At 43.7% G+C, this 18,045-nt stretch overlaps 1 protein-coding gene across 4 annotated transcripts in view; it reads right to left on the bottom strand.

Moving 5' to 3' along the window:
* PHACTR1 (phosphatase and actin regulator 1) overlaps positions 1–18,045 on the bottom strand; it is a 399,222-nt gene that overhangs the window by 10,391 nt on the left and 370,786 nt on the right. For all 4 annotated transcript variants that reach the window (XM_067568389.1, XM_067568390.1, XM_067568391.1 and 1 more), the window contains one exon: positions 14,069–14,130. In XM_067568389.1, coding sequence (XP_067424490.1) covers positions 14,069–14,130 — 62 coding nt within the window. The remainder of the gene's footprint in view (positions 1–14,068; positions 14,131–18,045) is intronic.

The raw sequence follows: 18,045 nt of genomic DNA, 5'->3' as shown, positions 1-18,045 counted from the left end.
TTTTAACTTGGTCATGTTGCCTGTCCAATAAGTTTTATGGCACAAAATACGTTTTACATACATAATATATAATGTTACCCAGTTAACCAGAAAAACAGAAATGGTATATACTACATATGTGCAACATAGGTGAGCTAATAGTGCTGGGATAATCTTAACTTTTGCATTTCTTAATTTTGATTAAAAGTTTCAAATACGCTGAAGGTCAAAATTTTAAGAAAATATCTAAATGACTTAGGAAGAAGGGGTAAACGGTGAGTTGGCAAAATTTGCAGATGATACAAAACTACTCAAGATAGTTAAGTCCAAAGCAGACTACAAAGAGTTACAAAGGGATCTCACAAAAATGAGTGACTGGGCAACAAAATGGCAGATGAAATTCAATGTTGATAAATGCAAAGTAATGCATGTTGGAAAACATAATCCCTTATATATATATATATATATATATATATATATATATATATATATATATATATATATATATAAATAAATAAATGATGGGGTCTAAATTAGCTGAGAAAGAGATCTTGGAGTCGTTGTAGATAGGTCTCTGAAAACATCCACTCAATGTATAGCAGCAATCAAAAAAGCTAACAAAATTTTGGGAATCATTAGGAAAGGGAGAGATGATAACGCAGAAAATATTATAATGCCTCTTTACAAATCCATCGTACTCCCACGTCTTGAATACTGTGTGCAGATCTGATTGCCCCATCTCAAAAAAGATATATTGGAATTGGATAAGTTACAGAAAAGGGTAACTAAAATGATTAGAGGGATGGAACAGCTTCCATATGAGGAGAGATTAATAAGACTGGGACTTTTCAGTTTGGAAAAGAGACTACTAATGGGGGATATGATAGAGGTCTATAAAATCATGATTGGTATGGAAAAAGTAAATAACGAAGTGTTATTTACTCCTTCTCATAACACAAGAACTAGGGGTCACCAAATGAAATTAATAGGCAGCAGGTTTAAAACAAAGAAAAGGAATTGTATCTTCACACAACACACAATCAACCTGTGGAACTCCTTGCCAGAGGATGTTGTGAAGGCCAACACTATAACAGGGGTCCAAAAAGAACTAGATAAATTAATGGAGGATAGGCTCATCAATGGTTACTGCCAGGATAGGCAGGGATTGCTCTTTGCTAAAAAGCTGGGAATGAATGACAGGGGATGGATCATTTGACGATTACCTGTTCTGTTAATTCCCTCTGAAGGGCCTGGCATTGGCCATGGTTGGAAGACAGGATACTGGGCTAGATGGACCATTGCTTTGATCCAGTATGGCCTTTCTTATGTTTTTAGGAGCCCAAGTCCCATATTCAAAACTGATTTAAGCAGATCCTCAAAAGTATTTGTAGTTTTTAGTGTGGGATTAGTGACTCACCAGTATGAGTTAGGTGCCTAAATTCCTTTGAGGATCTGGCCCATACATACTTATCAGCTGAAATTCCATGGAGTTTCAATGAGATTTAGGCTCCTATGTGCCTAAGTAATTTTTGAAAATCACTTAGATGCCTTTGAAAATGTACCCTATGTGATTTCTGTGCAACTTCAATGTTGCATTGACAATTTTTCCTCAGTGTTACATTTCCTAAGCTTTTTTAAGCTACAAAGATGGAAAAAAAAAAAAAGCCCATGCTTAATAATGATACTATTTCAATTACACTTTGGTGTTCACAGCTTGCTCAGATGAATGGGGCAAATTCCTATGTTTGCTGCTGCTACAGTACGGATGGAAATAGTTTCCTGCGAGGCTGTTTTAACAGGGAAGCACCTGTTTACCTGATTGGTTTACAACAGAAAAATGAAAATGTACTATTTGCAGAATATTGCTGATGCAGAATTCCTAAAAGCAGCTATTTTCTCTCACACCATGTTTTGACATGATGTCAGAGTTTTATGGGAGGATTTTGTGGTGTGCATTTCATTAAAATAATTACAATAACTTTTATGCAAATTATACTAACAGCGGTCTGAGGGCAGCAGCTATTGCCTATGTCCAATCCCATGCTCAGGAAAAGCAGCAGTCACTGGGCATGCCTGGTTGGGCAGGGAAAATTAATATTGTGTGATGTCAAAGCAGGGCTTCATAAACTCTGCTAACAACATGGCTGGCCATCTTATTTTTTGAAAACAACAGTGCATCTCAGTTTGTACAATGTTTTTGGCTACTTTTATGAACTATGTGTTCCAGACAATAATACAAAGCTATCTTTAGTGTACACAGTACTTTCTCAGTCAAGCTGAAGACACAAATGTGTATAAAGCACAACTGACTCTGGTTCTGTCCACACTACAGAGATAACCAATAATCAATAAGGTTGGTTGAAACATGATTATGTTATAAATACGCTCTCATTACTTATCAGGGCAGAAAAAGCAAAACAACCACCTGCAAAAGGTGGTAAAGAACCATTTATAGTCTATATAAGGGTTAATACATGGTTTTTTAATACGTTTTTTTTCTATCCACAAAAGCAAGAAAAACCAAATGTTATACCAGGTTTGGACTGTAACCATGGTTATTTTTATTTTATAGATGGTTCTTCTTTCTGTGTATTACAGCTCTCATCAAATATGATTGTGAATTATGTGTTAGGTTTATACACATGTTAAAATAATAGAGAAATAAATGCTGTCAAATAGGTTAACATTATGGCATTGCTGTTCAGGCAGCTCTGCAGCAGTTAAACATGAGTATCTCATGTAAATTTTTATCTAAATTGCAATTGAATCAGTAAGAAAATACCCAAGCCACGCCTACATTTAAACGATATCAAGGCTGGAACTAAAAGCCATGAAATTCAAAGATAAGGTTGACATTCCATCTTTTATTTGCATCAGCGTGCCTCTTTCCCCCACAACATGAATTAAGGATGAAGCATCAGTGTTATCTTTTCATTTCTGAGCTTTTGTCAGTTCATGACAGATCTGGACGTTATTTAAAAGTAGGATTTTTTTTTTTTTTTTTTGGTATTTAATACCTTATTTATATAGTAGGTGATGACATTTGATAAAAAAATGAAAGTTTGTAAACTAAATGCAGTTTTTTAAGATGGCTTCAAAGGAAACAAAGTCAATTTTTACAGATTTTGACTGATAAGTTACTGCAGTTGTTTTGGGGTGAAGGAAGGCATTTTTATATACTTGTTTTTCTTTCATAGCTCCTGCGCATTTTCAGCATTTAACCTGGTTTAATATTTGGGCGATGTTGCCATACTAAATAATGTGCTTATTTTTCCCGCAGGAGGCAGACACGATGATGCTATTTGATGCACCATGGCATGCATTGCCAAGCTGGTGCGTGGTTATAAGGGCTGGTGGTGCTTCTCACATGTCAAGGAGGCACAGGCACCAAGAGGCTTCAATGCCATGGAACTGAAGTTTATTTGCAACAAAATTGCAACAAAGGCTTGAACAGCTTATCAGTAGGGTTCCTAGGTGCTATGGTAATACAAATAATATTATAAATTATATATATAAGTTATAATAAAAATCATATATTTACACATACTAAATACTCAATGCATTAAATCAAATAAGGATATGATAATAATAAATAAAATAAGAAACTATCATAAAGAATGTGTGTGCTTTAGATAAAAAGCAATAAATAAAGCAATAATTTACATAGTTAACATACTGATCTGTTAGCAATTAATTCTGGTTCTCTATTTCGATTAAGTCCTGTTATTTACATTCTCTCTGAGGGTCCAGTCCTGCACAGGATGAGCACCGCTTTTGCATTGCTAAGCGCCCTCAGCTCCCAGTGGGTCTGATTCTCCAATGTGCAGAGAACCCTCAAATCTTACTGACTAGGACTGGCACCTTAAGCAGAAAAACAGTATATACCACTTCCATGTTTATTCATAGCAAGGATATTCAGGTTATTTGCTCTGAGACCTTTGATGGCAATTTAGTTTGTATTTCATGAGCTACAGCATCTTGGGTCAAAAATAACTACTTAGTGGATAACTAGTAAAAAGACTGCCTCCTCATAATGGTTAGATAGGAGAGGTGACCATTATAAAATTAGGTGACCATTATAAAATCATGAAGGGGCCGCCCAGGCGGTAATAATGGAGGGCCTGCACTGCTCATGTGGCTGCCAGGGCTTCCTTTTCAATGATGGAATAATTTTGTTCCACAGGGAATTATTTCCGGCTGATGTAGATGACCACATGCTCCTCCCTGTCAACGTTCTGGGAGAGGATGGCACTGAGTCCAACTCCCAAGGTGTCCATCTGGACAATGAAGCCACAGGTGAAATTGTTGTACAGCACCAGCTCTTGGCACAGGTGGTCCTTGAGCAATCTGAAGGCTTCCTCACACTTGTGGGACCAACACACCTGTTGTAGGCTGTCCGTGGTCAACAGCTCGGTCAGGGGGGCGGCAATTGAGGTGAATTGGGGAACAAAACAGTGATAATAGCTGACCAGTCCCAGGAACTTCCTCACTTGCCTCTTGGTAGACGGGGCTGGGTATTCCTGTAGGGCCTGGACCTTTCCCACCATGGGGCATATCGGAGGTAGGTGGTCTCCTGCCATATGATCTGGCACTTTTTGGGGTTCACAGTTAGCCCCGTGGTTCGAAGGGCTCTTAGGATGGCCGCCACCTGGTTCAGATGGTCTTCCCAGTGGCGACTGTAGATCATCATGTCATCGAGGTATGCAGTGGTGTACTCAGTGTGGAGCTATAGGAGGTGGTCCATCAGTCACTGGAAGGTCGCAGGGGCACCAAAAAGACCAGAGGACATCCGGATAAATTGGTAGAGCCTGCTCACAGTGGTGAAGGCTGTCTTTTCCTTTGACCAGGGGTCCAGCATGATCTGCCAGCAGTCCTTGGTAAGATCCAGGGTTGTGATGTATCAGACCTTTCCAAGCCAGTCTAGCAGCTTGTTGATCCAGGATATTGGGTATGCATCAAATCTGGAGATGGCATTGACCCTCCGAAAATCAATGAAGAAACGGAGGTTCCTGTCTGGCTTCAGGACCAGCACCATGGAACTGCACCATTTGCTCTGCAACATCTTGATAACCTGTAGACCTGCCATCGCCTGGACCTCCTGCTCTACCACCTCCCACATTCATCACGGGAGCGGTCTTGTCACCTCATAGACTACTTCTGGGTTTATCAGGATGGTGTGCTGGACTAGAGTGGTCTGTCCTGGCAAGGCCATGAAGGTCCTGGGAAAGGCCTCCAGCAGGCATTTGGTCTGCTTCTGCTGCTCCTCAGAAAGGGTGTCTCGAGCAGGGGCTCTGCAGAGTTGGTGCTCATGAGAACCTGGGGACCCAGGTCCAGTTCCAGGTAGTACAGGGCAACCTCTCCTCTTGTGCCACGGCTTCATGAGGTTCACATGGTACATCTGCCGCTTTTTCCACCAGTCAGGCTGCCAGATCTCATAAGTGGTGGGCCTCCACTAGTGGATCACCTTATTATATGCGCCCTGCCATCAGACTAGGAGTTTGGACTCCTCTGAGGGGAATAAGAGGAAGACCCAGTCACTGGATTTGAAGGTCCGAGTTTGAGCTCTCTGACTGGGATTCTCATCTGGGCCCCCAGGGCGGCCTGCAAGTTCTCTTTTGCCAGGTCTCCAGCTCGAGCCAGGCTCTCTTGCAAATGTAGCATGTATTGCAGAAGACCCTGAGCCAGTGACTGGGTTTGTTCCTAGCAGGTCTTCCACATTAGGTCAAGCAACCCCCAAGGCTGGCGACTGTACAGCAGTTTGAATGGTGAGAACATTGTGGAAGATTGCGGCACCTCCCTGATGTCAAGCAACAATGGTGGGATTAGTTGGTCCCATTGATACAAGCCCTTAGGTGGCAATTTATGGAGCATGTCCTTAAGAGTCTGGTTAAACCGCTCGACCAGCCCATCAGTTTGGGGGTGGTAGACAAATGTGTGCAGCTTCTTGATTCCCAGGAGACTGCAGACCTTGCAGAGCAGCTGGGATATAAAGTTTGACCGCTGGCCTGTAAGGATCTCCTGGGGCAGGGACCACCTGGGTGAAGACCTTCAAGAGCTCCTACGCGATGGTCTGAGCAGTGGCATTCCTTAGTGGGATGGCCTCAGGGAAGAGGGTAACATAATCCATCACCACCAATATGTAGCGGAACCCGGCAAGACACTTGGCCAAGGGCCCCGTCAAGTCCTTCGCGACTCTCTTAAAGGGGGTCCCCACTACTGGCAGAGGGATCAGGTGAGCTTTCTGCACCACCAGAGGTGCCACAAGCTGGCCACAAGCAGGCACAGTAGTCCTTAACATCTTGATGCACACCCGGCCAGAAGAACAGGGCCAAGACACGAGCAAGGGTCTTTTCCTGCCCCAGATGGCCAGCTGCAGGGATGTCATGGACCAATTTCAGACAGCCTGCCGGTGACACTGGGGCATGACCAGTTGGGAGTGGGGTTCTTGGTTTGTGGGAGGTCTCAGTCAATCCGATAGAGGCACTCCCTAGTCAATTCAAACCGCAGCCACTGGGCTGCTCGTGGGGGTTCTGTCACTTCCCCACTGACATACGCCAGCTGCTCATAGGCCTAGCTGAGTGGGGTCCTCCCTCTGGTCCTGACTGAAATTGGTCACTATATCCAGGGGTGCTTCCCCAGCTGGTGAAGTGGACAGCGCAACTTCCTGTGGGGCACTGAGGTCCCTAGGTGCAGCTCGTGGGTCACCTGGATTGGCCCTCAGGTCCTCCACCTTCATCTTTGAGGGAGTCTCCTTCAAGGGCCAAAGGTGCCCGTGGGTCCTGAAGACTCATGACCTGCAGAATCCTGCTGAATCCCAGCCAGTCCCACCCAAGAATGACAGAGTAGGGCAACTTCAGGGCTAGCGGGATTAGCGGGACCCCAGCACTGGGGTAAGACTTCACATTGCCATGGATGCATAGGAGTCAGATCTTACCTGGATCAGGGTCAACTGCAGTGGTGAGTCAATGATGCACTAGGATCTGTCCACAGCCTGGGTCTACCAGGACGGGAACTTGTTTCTCACCTAGGCCCACCAGGACGGTCACCTTGGCAGTTGGACGCCGGCGGGCGCGGGACTCCCCCGTGCAAACCTAGCCAAAGGTGCAGTCCATCGCTGTGCATTGTCACTGAAGGTGTCCAAACTGGCTGCAGATGAAACAGGGCCCAACCTCTGAGGGCTGGGCTGGGTCTCGGGGTTCTGTGAACAATCTGGTGGGCTTGGGTTCAGAGGTCTCCCCGCCACTCCCCGCCATGGCTTGTGGGGACTCCCTGGGATGTTGGGGCAGCCATTGGCAGGTGGCTGCTACTATGGCCCTCATCATGGGCTGGGCTGGGCCGAGCCCTGGGGTTAGGGCTCGGGGTCTTCTCTGAGCCTAGGGACTGCTGGATGGCACTGCAGCTGCTGCCCCTGGTGCCACCGGGGTCTCTGTGGGCAGAAAATCTTCCATTAAGCCCAGTGCGGTCCTCAGGGTGGTGGATCAGTGTCAAAGAACCCAGGCCCTCCCTCAGAGTGGGAGGATGTGGACAAACTGCTCGACAACAACTTGTTCAGCCATGTCAGTCGTGAAGTATTGCTCAGGCTGGAGCCACCACCAGCAGGTGTCCTTGAGTTCCTGTGCCACTACTCGGATTCGGGCCCCTAGGGGGTATGTCTTCCCCTGGAACCACTATTGAAAGGTTTCAGGTGTGATGTCTAAGGCATCAAACATGGCTGCCTTTACTGACCCGCAGTCTCGGGTCTCATCATTGGGAAGCCCACGATAGGTGGCCTGGGCTGCCCTGTCAGGTAGGGGGTCAAGAGGGTGGTCCATTGGTTTGGGGGCCATCTGGCCACTGTGGTGACCTGTTTGAAGGTCACCAAGAAGGCTTGCATGTCATCCTTAAGCCCCATCTTTGTGAGCTGCACAGGCACCACAGGGGCTGCCAGGATCGTCACTGCTGTTGGAACTGGGTGGCCTGTGGTGGCCTGTGGCTGCTGCTGGCTCTCTGCCCACCATTTCATGAGCTTGTCCAGCTCCATTCTGGCAGCTCAGGTTGGTGGCAGGTCAGCGCATAGAAGACCCTTGTTTCAGGGGTGTGGTGCTGCCCACATTCTCCACCATGTGTAGTTGTTTGTGGCCATCCCTCCTCGTCAGTCTCAGAGGGAGGCCATGCCCCCTCGCTACAGGGAGGTGTGACGTAAGTGGCCCCAAACCCTTTATCTCTTTGGCTACAACTGCAATTTAACCAAATTAGCAACCACTCTGTTTTTTATTTAACCTTTCCTTTTTCTCCCTGACTGGCTACACGTCTCTGAAGAACTCATTATTTCTAACACCCTGTACTGATCTAAACCAGGAGAAATCAGCTAAGGAAATGATTGAACAGCAAAACATTTCCCAGCAAGGCACAGGCTTACTTTTTAGTAATGCAACATTCAGCTCTGCTAGGCAGGTGTTTTAACAGTAGTTAAGATTTCAGAAGGAGTTTAATGTGTGGCCTTTAAGAAACAGCTACAGATGATCATTTTTATTGTCCCTGTTGCTTCTGTAAGATTCTAGTTCTTGACCTGGCACTTTGTGAAGTTGTTTAATTGGCTACAGCAGTAGAAAGGAATCAGTAAGTAGTGGTGGGAATCCAGAGGATTGTGCTCCTGTGGGGGGGAATGAAGGGGAAAGGGTGGTCTGATGCCTACCCTCTCTCAACAAGAGCTTTATAGCAGCAGTTCTCAACCAGTGGTACGCGTACCACCGGTGATACTTCGAAGAAGGCTGGGTGGTACGTGAGCCATACCGCGCCGCCGAATCCGCCGCCGAAAGTTCTCCCCCCGGCGCCGCGAAACCTGGCCGCCGCCAAAAGTCCTCCCCACCTCCCCCCCCCGCGAAACCCTGCCGCCAAAAAGGGGCAAACAGCGGCAGGGTTTCGGCGGAGGGCATTGTTCCCCCCATGTAACCCCACCGCCGCCGAAAGTCCCCCCCCCGCCGCCGCCGCGAAACCCTGCTGCCGCCGAAAGTCCCTCCCCCTTTTTTTCCCGAGTGGTACTTGGGTCAGGTACAGTCAGGTCAAGTGGTACTTGACCTGACTGTACCTGACCCGAGTGGTACTTGGGGAAAAAAAGGTTGAGAACCGCTGCTTTATAGCATGGCTCATTTGTCTAGAATATGATTCTACTACTGGAATGGAAGTTCTCATGGAGTATTTACCGTCACACTATCCACCCCAGTTTCCATCAAAATTCATATGCCATTAACAAATGATAAATTCCTTGCAGCATTTCCTGATGACTCAAAATCTCTAAATGAAGGTTACTTACCTGTAATCAGAATTCTTCAAGATGGACTCAGCAAAGTCACACTCTTGGGATATACCAGCAGTGCAGGTCGTACCAGGAAATCTTCTAGTAGCAGTTCCTGATGGATTTCCCCTTTCCTTGTGGCTCTGAATGTTTGGAGGGCAGTGCTACACAATGGGTGAATGGTGTGCCAACCACCTCAATTCTTTTCATCATCCCCTCAGGTACAACAATGAAGTTAGGGTTCTGAGGATGAGGGGAAAGTGGGCAGGGAGTGTGAATGTGCAGAGTCTATCTTGAAGAACTCCCATTATAGATGAATAAACTTATTTCTTCTTCAAGTGGTCTCTGCACATTTCCACTCTGGGGAGCTTGTCAAGCAGCATTATTCTCTCTGGATGGTGCGATGAGGTGGCCTACTTAAACAGAGATTGGCATATTGCTTTACCAAACTGTGGACTTTACTTCCTTTTGCTCTTTGAATGGCAGCCACTACCACCAATGAAGTTGGAGCTGGATGTATCTGTCAGGATGTGTCTGCTCAGGATGCAGCTGGAATAGCTTGTCTGATTTTTTAAACATTGTCTGTCCAGATGATGGATTTAACCAGATATTTATTGCAGACGCTAATAAAGCATCTAGAGCTGGCAGAGTAATCTTATTCCTAGAAAGTGAACCCAGAAAACTGAAAACCAGGGGTGTTATTTCCTTTAAGGTTACCAAAGGGAGGGATTAGAAAAATGTCAGGGCAAGAGGCACCCCTCTTGAATCCTGGTTTCTTTGCTGTTTTTAATTCTAACATATCAGATCCTTAGTTTAAAAAACAAACAAAGAAGAAAAGAATAGGAAAATAACATAGAGCTAATTAAAACCTAATTGAAGGCAGCAGCACTGGGAACAATCCAAAGACCTGGCAAGATTCCTGGTCCATCTGCTACCGTGGCTGGAAGGAACTAATGCAGTTCATGCGCCATGACCTGATTTTACAGTCCCATCTTCCAAACATTCAGAGCTGCCACGGGAGGAGCGGGGGGCATCAGAGTGCTTCCCAACAGGCACGGCTAACAGACGGTTCTGCTCGTTCAAGAGGCACTGTCAGTTCATCCCAAGCGTGGGAATGTGCAGAGGCCACCTGAAGAAGAATATGCAGCTTTGGCCCCATTTTCAGTTAGAAGCTGCGGGGAAGGCTGAGGCATGACGGCTGGGCAATGTATTCAGACTCTCATGGGCCAAGAAAGCCTGCATGGTGATGAGCACTATGTAGCTAACTAGATAGAGATGTATGTATATAGTGAAAGCCACAGACACTAGAAGTAGATAGCCAGGACAACACAGACAAAACTGGATTTGCTGTGGGTTAGGCTATCAGCATTTGAGTCATACAGGAAACAACTGTTGCTTTTCAAGTTGCCATAGGAAAGGAGGAGGAGGAAAAACTCCCCAACAACCCCTGTGATGTTCATCTGCAGTCTGAGCTGTCTTCCCTCACCATCTTGAAACTCCTTGATACTTCCTGCTCACCCACTCTCGCTTGCCCTGTCTCTCCAGTGCCTCCCCTAGGATGAGGTTCCTGATCCGTCTACTGTGCCTCCGGGCCACATGCTCCTCAGTTCATCCCCAGGAGACTGCGGAATGCGTTACTCTGTCCCTGATCTGCATCTAGGTCTGTATGTGATTTATCTCAGGTTTTAGATGTGCAGCAAATCTAAATTGCTCTTTGAATAGCACTGAGGATTTCTGTGCAATGAAACTTGTGAAATCATCAACGGCTTCTTTCCAATTATTTCTGGGCTGAGACGATGTCTCCATTTGGATGTCTCGGTTAGAAATGTAACCTTTAACAATTTGCCCATGGGGTAAAATCTCATGTCATTACAGTGTGTCGTGTTGCAATACATCATCATCATGCTGTGACAAAAGGACAGCCCTAAAAGGTTTTCAAGAACACTTTCAGTGGTGCCTGCAGCCACACGCGTGTTTTGCATGGTGCATGCCATTGGCAGGGGCACCAGTTGGGCAACAGGTCTGCCCAGAGGTGGAGGGAAAAGGCGGTAGTTTGTCTTAGGCTTCCCATTTGAAAGGATCCCCAAATCAAATGGTGTTGCGACCTGGCATGTGAAGTCACAACACCACTCAGGTTTGGCTCACTGGCTCCTTGATGGAGGGGCTTCTGGGCCAAATCTGAGTGGGGTTGTGACCCTTTGTGCCAATTTGCAATGCCCAGAACCAAGAACTAGGCCCAGCCCTATAGGACAGGAGCTAAGCCGCTGCAGGTGAGCGTGGTTCATGTGAAGAATTTCTGGGGCTTCCCCTGGACACTAATGTCTGAAGTGGAACTGTTCCATTGAAGATAGGATGGTCCCTCAAAACTGGATGGGTAACAATTTGTGTCATTGAATGTTCTTACAGGTAAGATACTGTAGAATGGATGCTACTGAACCGTCTTTCCCTGTTGTTGTTGGACATACAATGCTACTTGAATAAAATGCTAGATATATTTCTTCACCTTGAATTTTCTCTGTGTGTGTGTGCATGTGCATGCACATTAAATACCCTCCAGAAAGAGACAAGTATAGTGGACTAAATATTTGGAAAGACCAGTTAGCTTTGTCCCTGATCTCAGGTTTAACATCCTTTGCTAATAAGACTCCAGTCCAGATGAACAGAGAGAATCTGCCACAGTACTCAAGATGCAGAGACATATCTGGGCCATATTCATGAAAGGGACAGCTGGGGAATAATTGTAATCTTTCTGAAATTCACCAGGTACTTGACATTCCTAATTGTTATTTATCTACTTTCAAACTTTATTCATTCCTTCTCTCTAGTGATTTCTGAACATTTGTTATCTACAGGGACACAGTGCATTCGTAGATGACAGCAAAATCCAATATTAGTGAAGTACCAGGGTTCTTTCTGTATAATTACAGACAATTAGAAGCTGTCACTAGAACAATTAGCTTAAAAATCGAAAACAGATAAACAATGCTAAGTCATGTATACACTGAGGCCAGGGCTTGATCTCAGGAGCTCTCCATGCACAAAGCTCATGTAGGGCTCATGGGATCAATCCTTGTTAAGTGAAAGTCCAAAAAGGCCAAAAGGAATGTGCCTAGAGTGTGATATGAGTGTTAAAAAACTTAGTTTAATGGGAATGGAGGATGTGCAGGATCAGGGTCAACTGTTGCTATTGTTTGCAAGTGTGAACAGGACTTGCCTGTCGAGTAACTGAAATCTTCAGGATTACAAGTACAGTTGCAGTTATACAGTAGACAGAACACTTTAGTCCTTGTACCAGTGGCCTCTAGCTTCAGTGCCAATAGATGCTCTTGCTGTCTGCATTTCCTAAAGGGTGTGTGTGGAGGGGGTGGGGGAAACTGTACAGTGACATGGCAGATTGGCTTATGAAACCCAGGTTCTTTGGCAATAATTTGTGTGTGTGTGATATTTCTATCCTGTATGTCTGTTTAGCAAATAGCACTAACATTTGGACTGGATTCCTGTACATGTTTTCCAGTCTAAATACAATAAGAATGAAAGACTTGCAAAATTATATTTCCAATTTCTGTGCAGAGATTAACCTGAGCTTTGCCTTGAAGGTTGTGTAGTGTGAATCGATTCTTTTCATCAAACATCGATATCACAGGATGGCAGCAGAAATATGCTTAGCATTCTTGTCAGGAATTTCTGTCTTTTAAAAAAACACCCTATTATAGCTCCCTGGGCCAGATGCTGAACTAAAATGACATAGCTCCATTGAAAAGACAGAGCTATGCTGATTTACACAGATTTGAGACTCTGGCCCATTATATCTAAGGGGAAAAAAGCCAGGTTGGACAGAAGATAAACTGACCCAAATATCTGCATAGCCCTTGAATTAACCCCTCCCCCCCAACATTACAACATCTATACTGTTTATAGCCCTTTGTTAGTTTTATTATTTATACCACTTACAACTCTTTATGCAACTTCTTGATGTTTATAAAATTGTTTGGACAAGAGAATTATTTCACAGTCTGAGTTCACAGTGGTGTTTTTACTGTCGCCTCAGGTGGGAAATATTGATATAATTGCCAAAACAAACTTTATTTAAAAACAAAAGGCCAAGTCCTTAACCAATATAAATTAGTATAGTGCCACTGAAATCAATGGTTCTGTGGCGATTCATACCAGCTGAGGATCTGACCCAATATATATATATATATATATATAATTACTGCTATTTAACCTTAAGAGTAAAAGAATCATAGACGGCAAAGACCTATTAGGCTATCTAGTCCATCTTCTCCTGCCAAGACAGGATTATTCCCTTCCCTGAACTATATACTGTTTTCCATTGCTTTATTCCGATCTAATTTTAAATGTCTCAGGCAACCGTTTCCTTCCATTAAAAGTCTATTTCCCAGTATAATGTGTCTTGAGTAAGATTTTCAAAAGCACTCAGCATTGTCTTAACTTTGCTCCCATTGAAACAAATGGGAGCCACTGACTTCAATGGGAACAGCATTAGACCAATGTTAAGCTTTTACTCTTGCTCGTTACTCTTACGAAATGTTTTCCTGCTCTTGAGCCTAAATTTTCCTTTGCTTATTTTCATTCCATTATTTCTAATAATTGCCCTGGAAGTCCCCAGAGATGTTCCTCTCTTCCCCCTGGATTTACACCCTTAAAATGCATAGACAATTGTTTAAGATTTCTTTTAAGAATATTTTAAATTCTCTTTTTAAAAAGGGGGCTCCTGAAAAGAAAAAGGCAAAGGGTTATGCAGTCAATAGAAAGTTCCAGCTGGGCTACAACAGTATAAAAGTTGCCTCTCACCTTGCGTGTTAATCTTCTCTTTATCTCCCGTTTTTCCTCCTGCTCCTCTTGTTCATTCCGAGCTAGAAAAGATTTACAAGATTATAGATTGTGATCAAAATGCACAGTATGCAACAAATAAGCCTCTTCATCAGTATACTTATGTTTCAGGGCTTCTCAGATGCAGAGAAAGTCCTTTTGGGAACAGTGAACTTCCCCACCTGCTTGCTACTGCACTTCCTTCTATGCCTCGTGAAATATCCACATCTTTCTTCTGTCTCAGTTTCAGTATGAATTTTACTTCTTAGTGTGTTTCACTTTCTAGCATTGTCAGTGCTTCAGAAACCATTAGCTCCATGCCCAACATTCTGGTGGCTTAGCGGTGGGCAGCGCTAAAACTACTAGCCTCTGAGAAGAGCAGGCTGAGAGGGTAGGAGTTCGGGAAGAAGCAGAAGTATTTTTTCCCTGGCCACAGAATAATTTGTCTCCAGCTACTCAGTGAAGAGGAAGGAAAAGAAACTTACAATATGGGTAGTGGGTAAAGTCCCAAGCAGAGCGCAAAGAATAGCCTGCAATTGTCCGAGCTACTGTCTAGGAGAGTGGTGAGAGGGTCCTGTTGACTTGGGCCTTTCATAGCACAGCGCAGGAACACAACAGCCAACACTGAGGGCAACATGCTTCAAAAACTAAAAGCAAACAAGCCACATGGCAGTTTCTTACCAAGACAAGCCTGTATCACAAAGGCTCAGGAAAGTGAGATCTAGCACTGCCAGCTCCATTAAACCTTCAAAAGCATCATCGAGCCCTAAACTTAAAAAACAGGCTCATTTTCAAAAGCTCTTAAAAGTCCCATTTTCAAAAGTAACTTAGGCACATAGGAGTCTAAATCTTATTGAAAGTCAGTGGGATGTAGGAATTTAAACATCACTTTTGAAAATGGGAGGTAGGCTCCTAAATCATTTAGGATGGTCTTCACTGCAGTTAACCCGAGAATAACTTGAGTGTTGGCTGGCCCCGGCTAGAATCAGTACAACGTGTCAACTGCTAATACAATTAGTTTGTGTAGCTTGCGTGTTATTTCACAGTGTGGCTGGCTCTCACTTGAACTAAGCTAACTTGAGAGAGGTTAGCTCAAGTTCACTCTGCAGTGAAGACGTCCTTATTTAGACTCTTTTGAAAATTTTACCCCATTGTCTAGACACAATCAGACACATAGATTGTTATGGCTTATTGCTTAGTTAGCTAAACTAAATGTTCATTACTGAGCTGCTGGAGTGGACTCTGAGACTGAGTACCTTCAATGAGTCAAGAAATAATAGTACAATACTACTTTACACACACTATATATTATGCATGTGGTGTTTTTCATTAAAAAAATCTCAAAGCATTTTACAATGGTGGGTAAATATCACCCCTGTTTTACAGAAAGAGACTCTATGGGCTGTTGTAAACACAGTTTGAGCACTGATTTAAATGAATTGGTGCTGGAGCCAATGTAGTTAGAACAGGGCAAATCCCTAGTGTTGACCTTCTTAAAACTTTCAGTTACCAACTGAAATAGGATAAACCAATTTAAAGCCCTCAAACTGACCTAAAAGCATCTACACCAGAAGTTGTACGTATTTAAAAAGATGTAGTTAAACTGGTGTTTGAAGTGTGCGTAGATCTGCCCTACAGCACTGAGAAGCTATTTGACTTGCCCAAGATCACAGAGCAAATTGGAGGAAGAGCTAGGATTAGAAACCACGTCTGCTGATTTCTAGTCCAAGGCTCAAACTGGTAGAGGTGAAATCCTGGCCACATTGAAGTCAATTGCAAAACTCCCACTGACTTCATCTGGTTGCATGTGACAAAGTGGGTTGCAGCCCACGAAAGCTTATGCCTGCAGTAATTTGTTAGTCTTTAAGGTGCTACAGGACTCTCTTTGTTTTTGCTGTATACAGATTAACAGGGCTACCCCTCTGGAACTTTTCACCATGGAAGGCACTGAATTTAGCCATATGAAATGGAAATCTACCAACTTCATGAAAAAACTCATACAGATACAGACAGACATCATCTTCCTCTCCAAGTGCAAACAAATGGACATCATACCAAATGGACTGAAAATGAAAAATCACTTACAAAAAAAAAACAACTTGCATCTGACGAAGTGGGTTGCAGCCCACGAAAGCTTATGCCCACAGGAATTTGTTAGTCTTTAAGGTGCTACAGGACTCTCGTTGTTTTTACTGACCTCAGTGGAACCAGGATTTCACACTAGAAATGCACCAATGGTCATTCAATACACACTGTTTGTGATCTTCTCCTATTATAATAGGGCTCTTTAATTTCAAATGACAGATTTCCAGTAATACTTTTTAAATAACATTTTCTGGAGGAAGGAATTTTATGCTGTAATAAAAGGAAAAGACGACAGCAGAGGACAGACCACAAGTACCTTTTCTATACTGTTTGGAATACATGCATTGCTAAATTCTGTTTCTCTTTTTCTTCCCCCCTTTTTTTTTTTTTTTGAAAAGTTCCCTGCATAGTTTCTCCTTCCTGTCTCCAATCAGATTGATTTATCTTTCCGCACAAAATCTAAGGAGCTGATCCTGTCAACAGTTTACTCACAGAAGCAATGCCACTGAGTAAATCTTTTCAGGATCAGGCTGTGAATTGGGAGAGGTAAACAGGCGGGAAGGCTATAAACAAGTGTCTAAAAGGGCAGAAATGAGGCTTCTTAACAACTGCACCATTTTCCCTGTCTCCTAGTTTCCTTCAGCCCAGTTACCAAGCTTTAGAGACAACTGGGCAGGGTGAAACCTTTACGAAGTGAAAGTTGACCACTGGCAACAGCCCTTGTCTGAAGCCAGAAAGTGATTTCTTTATCTTAAAACACGGCTAAAATCGATTAAGTCCTTTTAGATCTAGAGAGGTTACAAAACTGTTGCTTTGTGTGTTTTAAGTGGTCAGGAGATTCCCTCTTTGTCCCTAGTCTTTTTGTGTGAGAACTGGAAGTTTCAGGTCTGACGTCAATGCCAGTGTGTCATTTTGACTGAAATTGTGCCAGACCCATCAGAGCCAATCTCATTGCCTTTTTGTAGGAAATGTATGCTCTTTGATGGTGCCAACCTGGCATCCTTAAAAGCTGAAGTCCTCTCTTCATCACAGATATGGTGACCATGCAAGTTTCCTCACAAACTAATGTGCCTCACCCATGCCTTGGAAGGATCATCTGCATGGGAGAGGATCGGTTCAGTCTTCACGCTTATCCAGGACACAAAACTGCAGGGTGCTGTGTTCCGCACCCAATGTGCTTTATGCCCTTGACTTCTATTTAAGTCAATGGGAATTGAGGGCATCTCACTGGAGGTAATTGCCACCTTCCAGCAGTAGGCCCGATCTTCCATGCTGAGACAATTATAAGTTTACTAGTGCAGTCAGTGGAATTGCGTTTTGTGCTAAGGGTACCTGTGCTCTTGGAATTCAATCAATAAGATTATTTTATATTCATTCCAACATAGTGGGGCTAGGAAATGGATGGGTTATCTTTGCATGAGCAAAGACTGAATGAGTAAGTAGATTTTGCCTCATTTTGTTTTTCCTCCATGATATAGACACTGATGCAATTACATTTGATATAAGAACATAGCGGTGTCAAATGTGACAAGTGCATCAAGGAAATTTCAGCTCTAACCACAGAGGAAAAGCTACTTACTTAACTTTGAAAAACACCATGGGTTCAATTTACTGTGTTGTGAAGGGGGCTATTAAAAATAGTTTCATCTGTTTGGGATAAGATCTTTTGACTTAATTTTCTTGTTTCTCATCATCCATCCATCCATGTTCTTATATATTTATTTAAATTGGGTCACTGAACTCTTTAAAGGGGAATGAACAATGCTGTCTTGTAATGCTGTACACACTGATATCTAATGCTACTGAGTTTGGATTTTTAGTATTTGATGTTTTCATTACATAATATTTCAATCATTTGTTTATCATGCAGGTAC

Source organism: Emydura macquarii, unplaced genomic scaffold, assembly GCF_026122565.2.
Source record: "Emydura macquarii macquarii isolate MOO-44397 ecotype Brisbane River unplaced genomic scaffold, CSIRO-AGI_Emac_v2 contig_2890, whole genome shotgun sequence".
Classification (NCBI taxonomy): Eukaryota; Metazoa; Chordata; order Testudines; family Chelidae; genus Emydura; species Emydura macquarii.
This window is presented reverse-complemented; position numbering and strand designations above follow the sequence as displayed.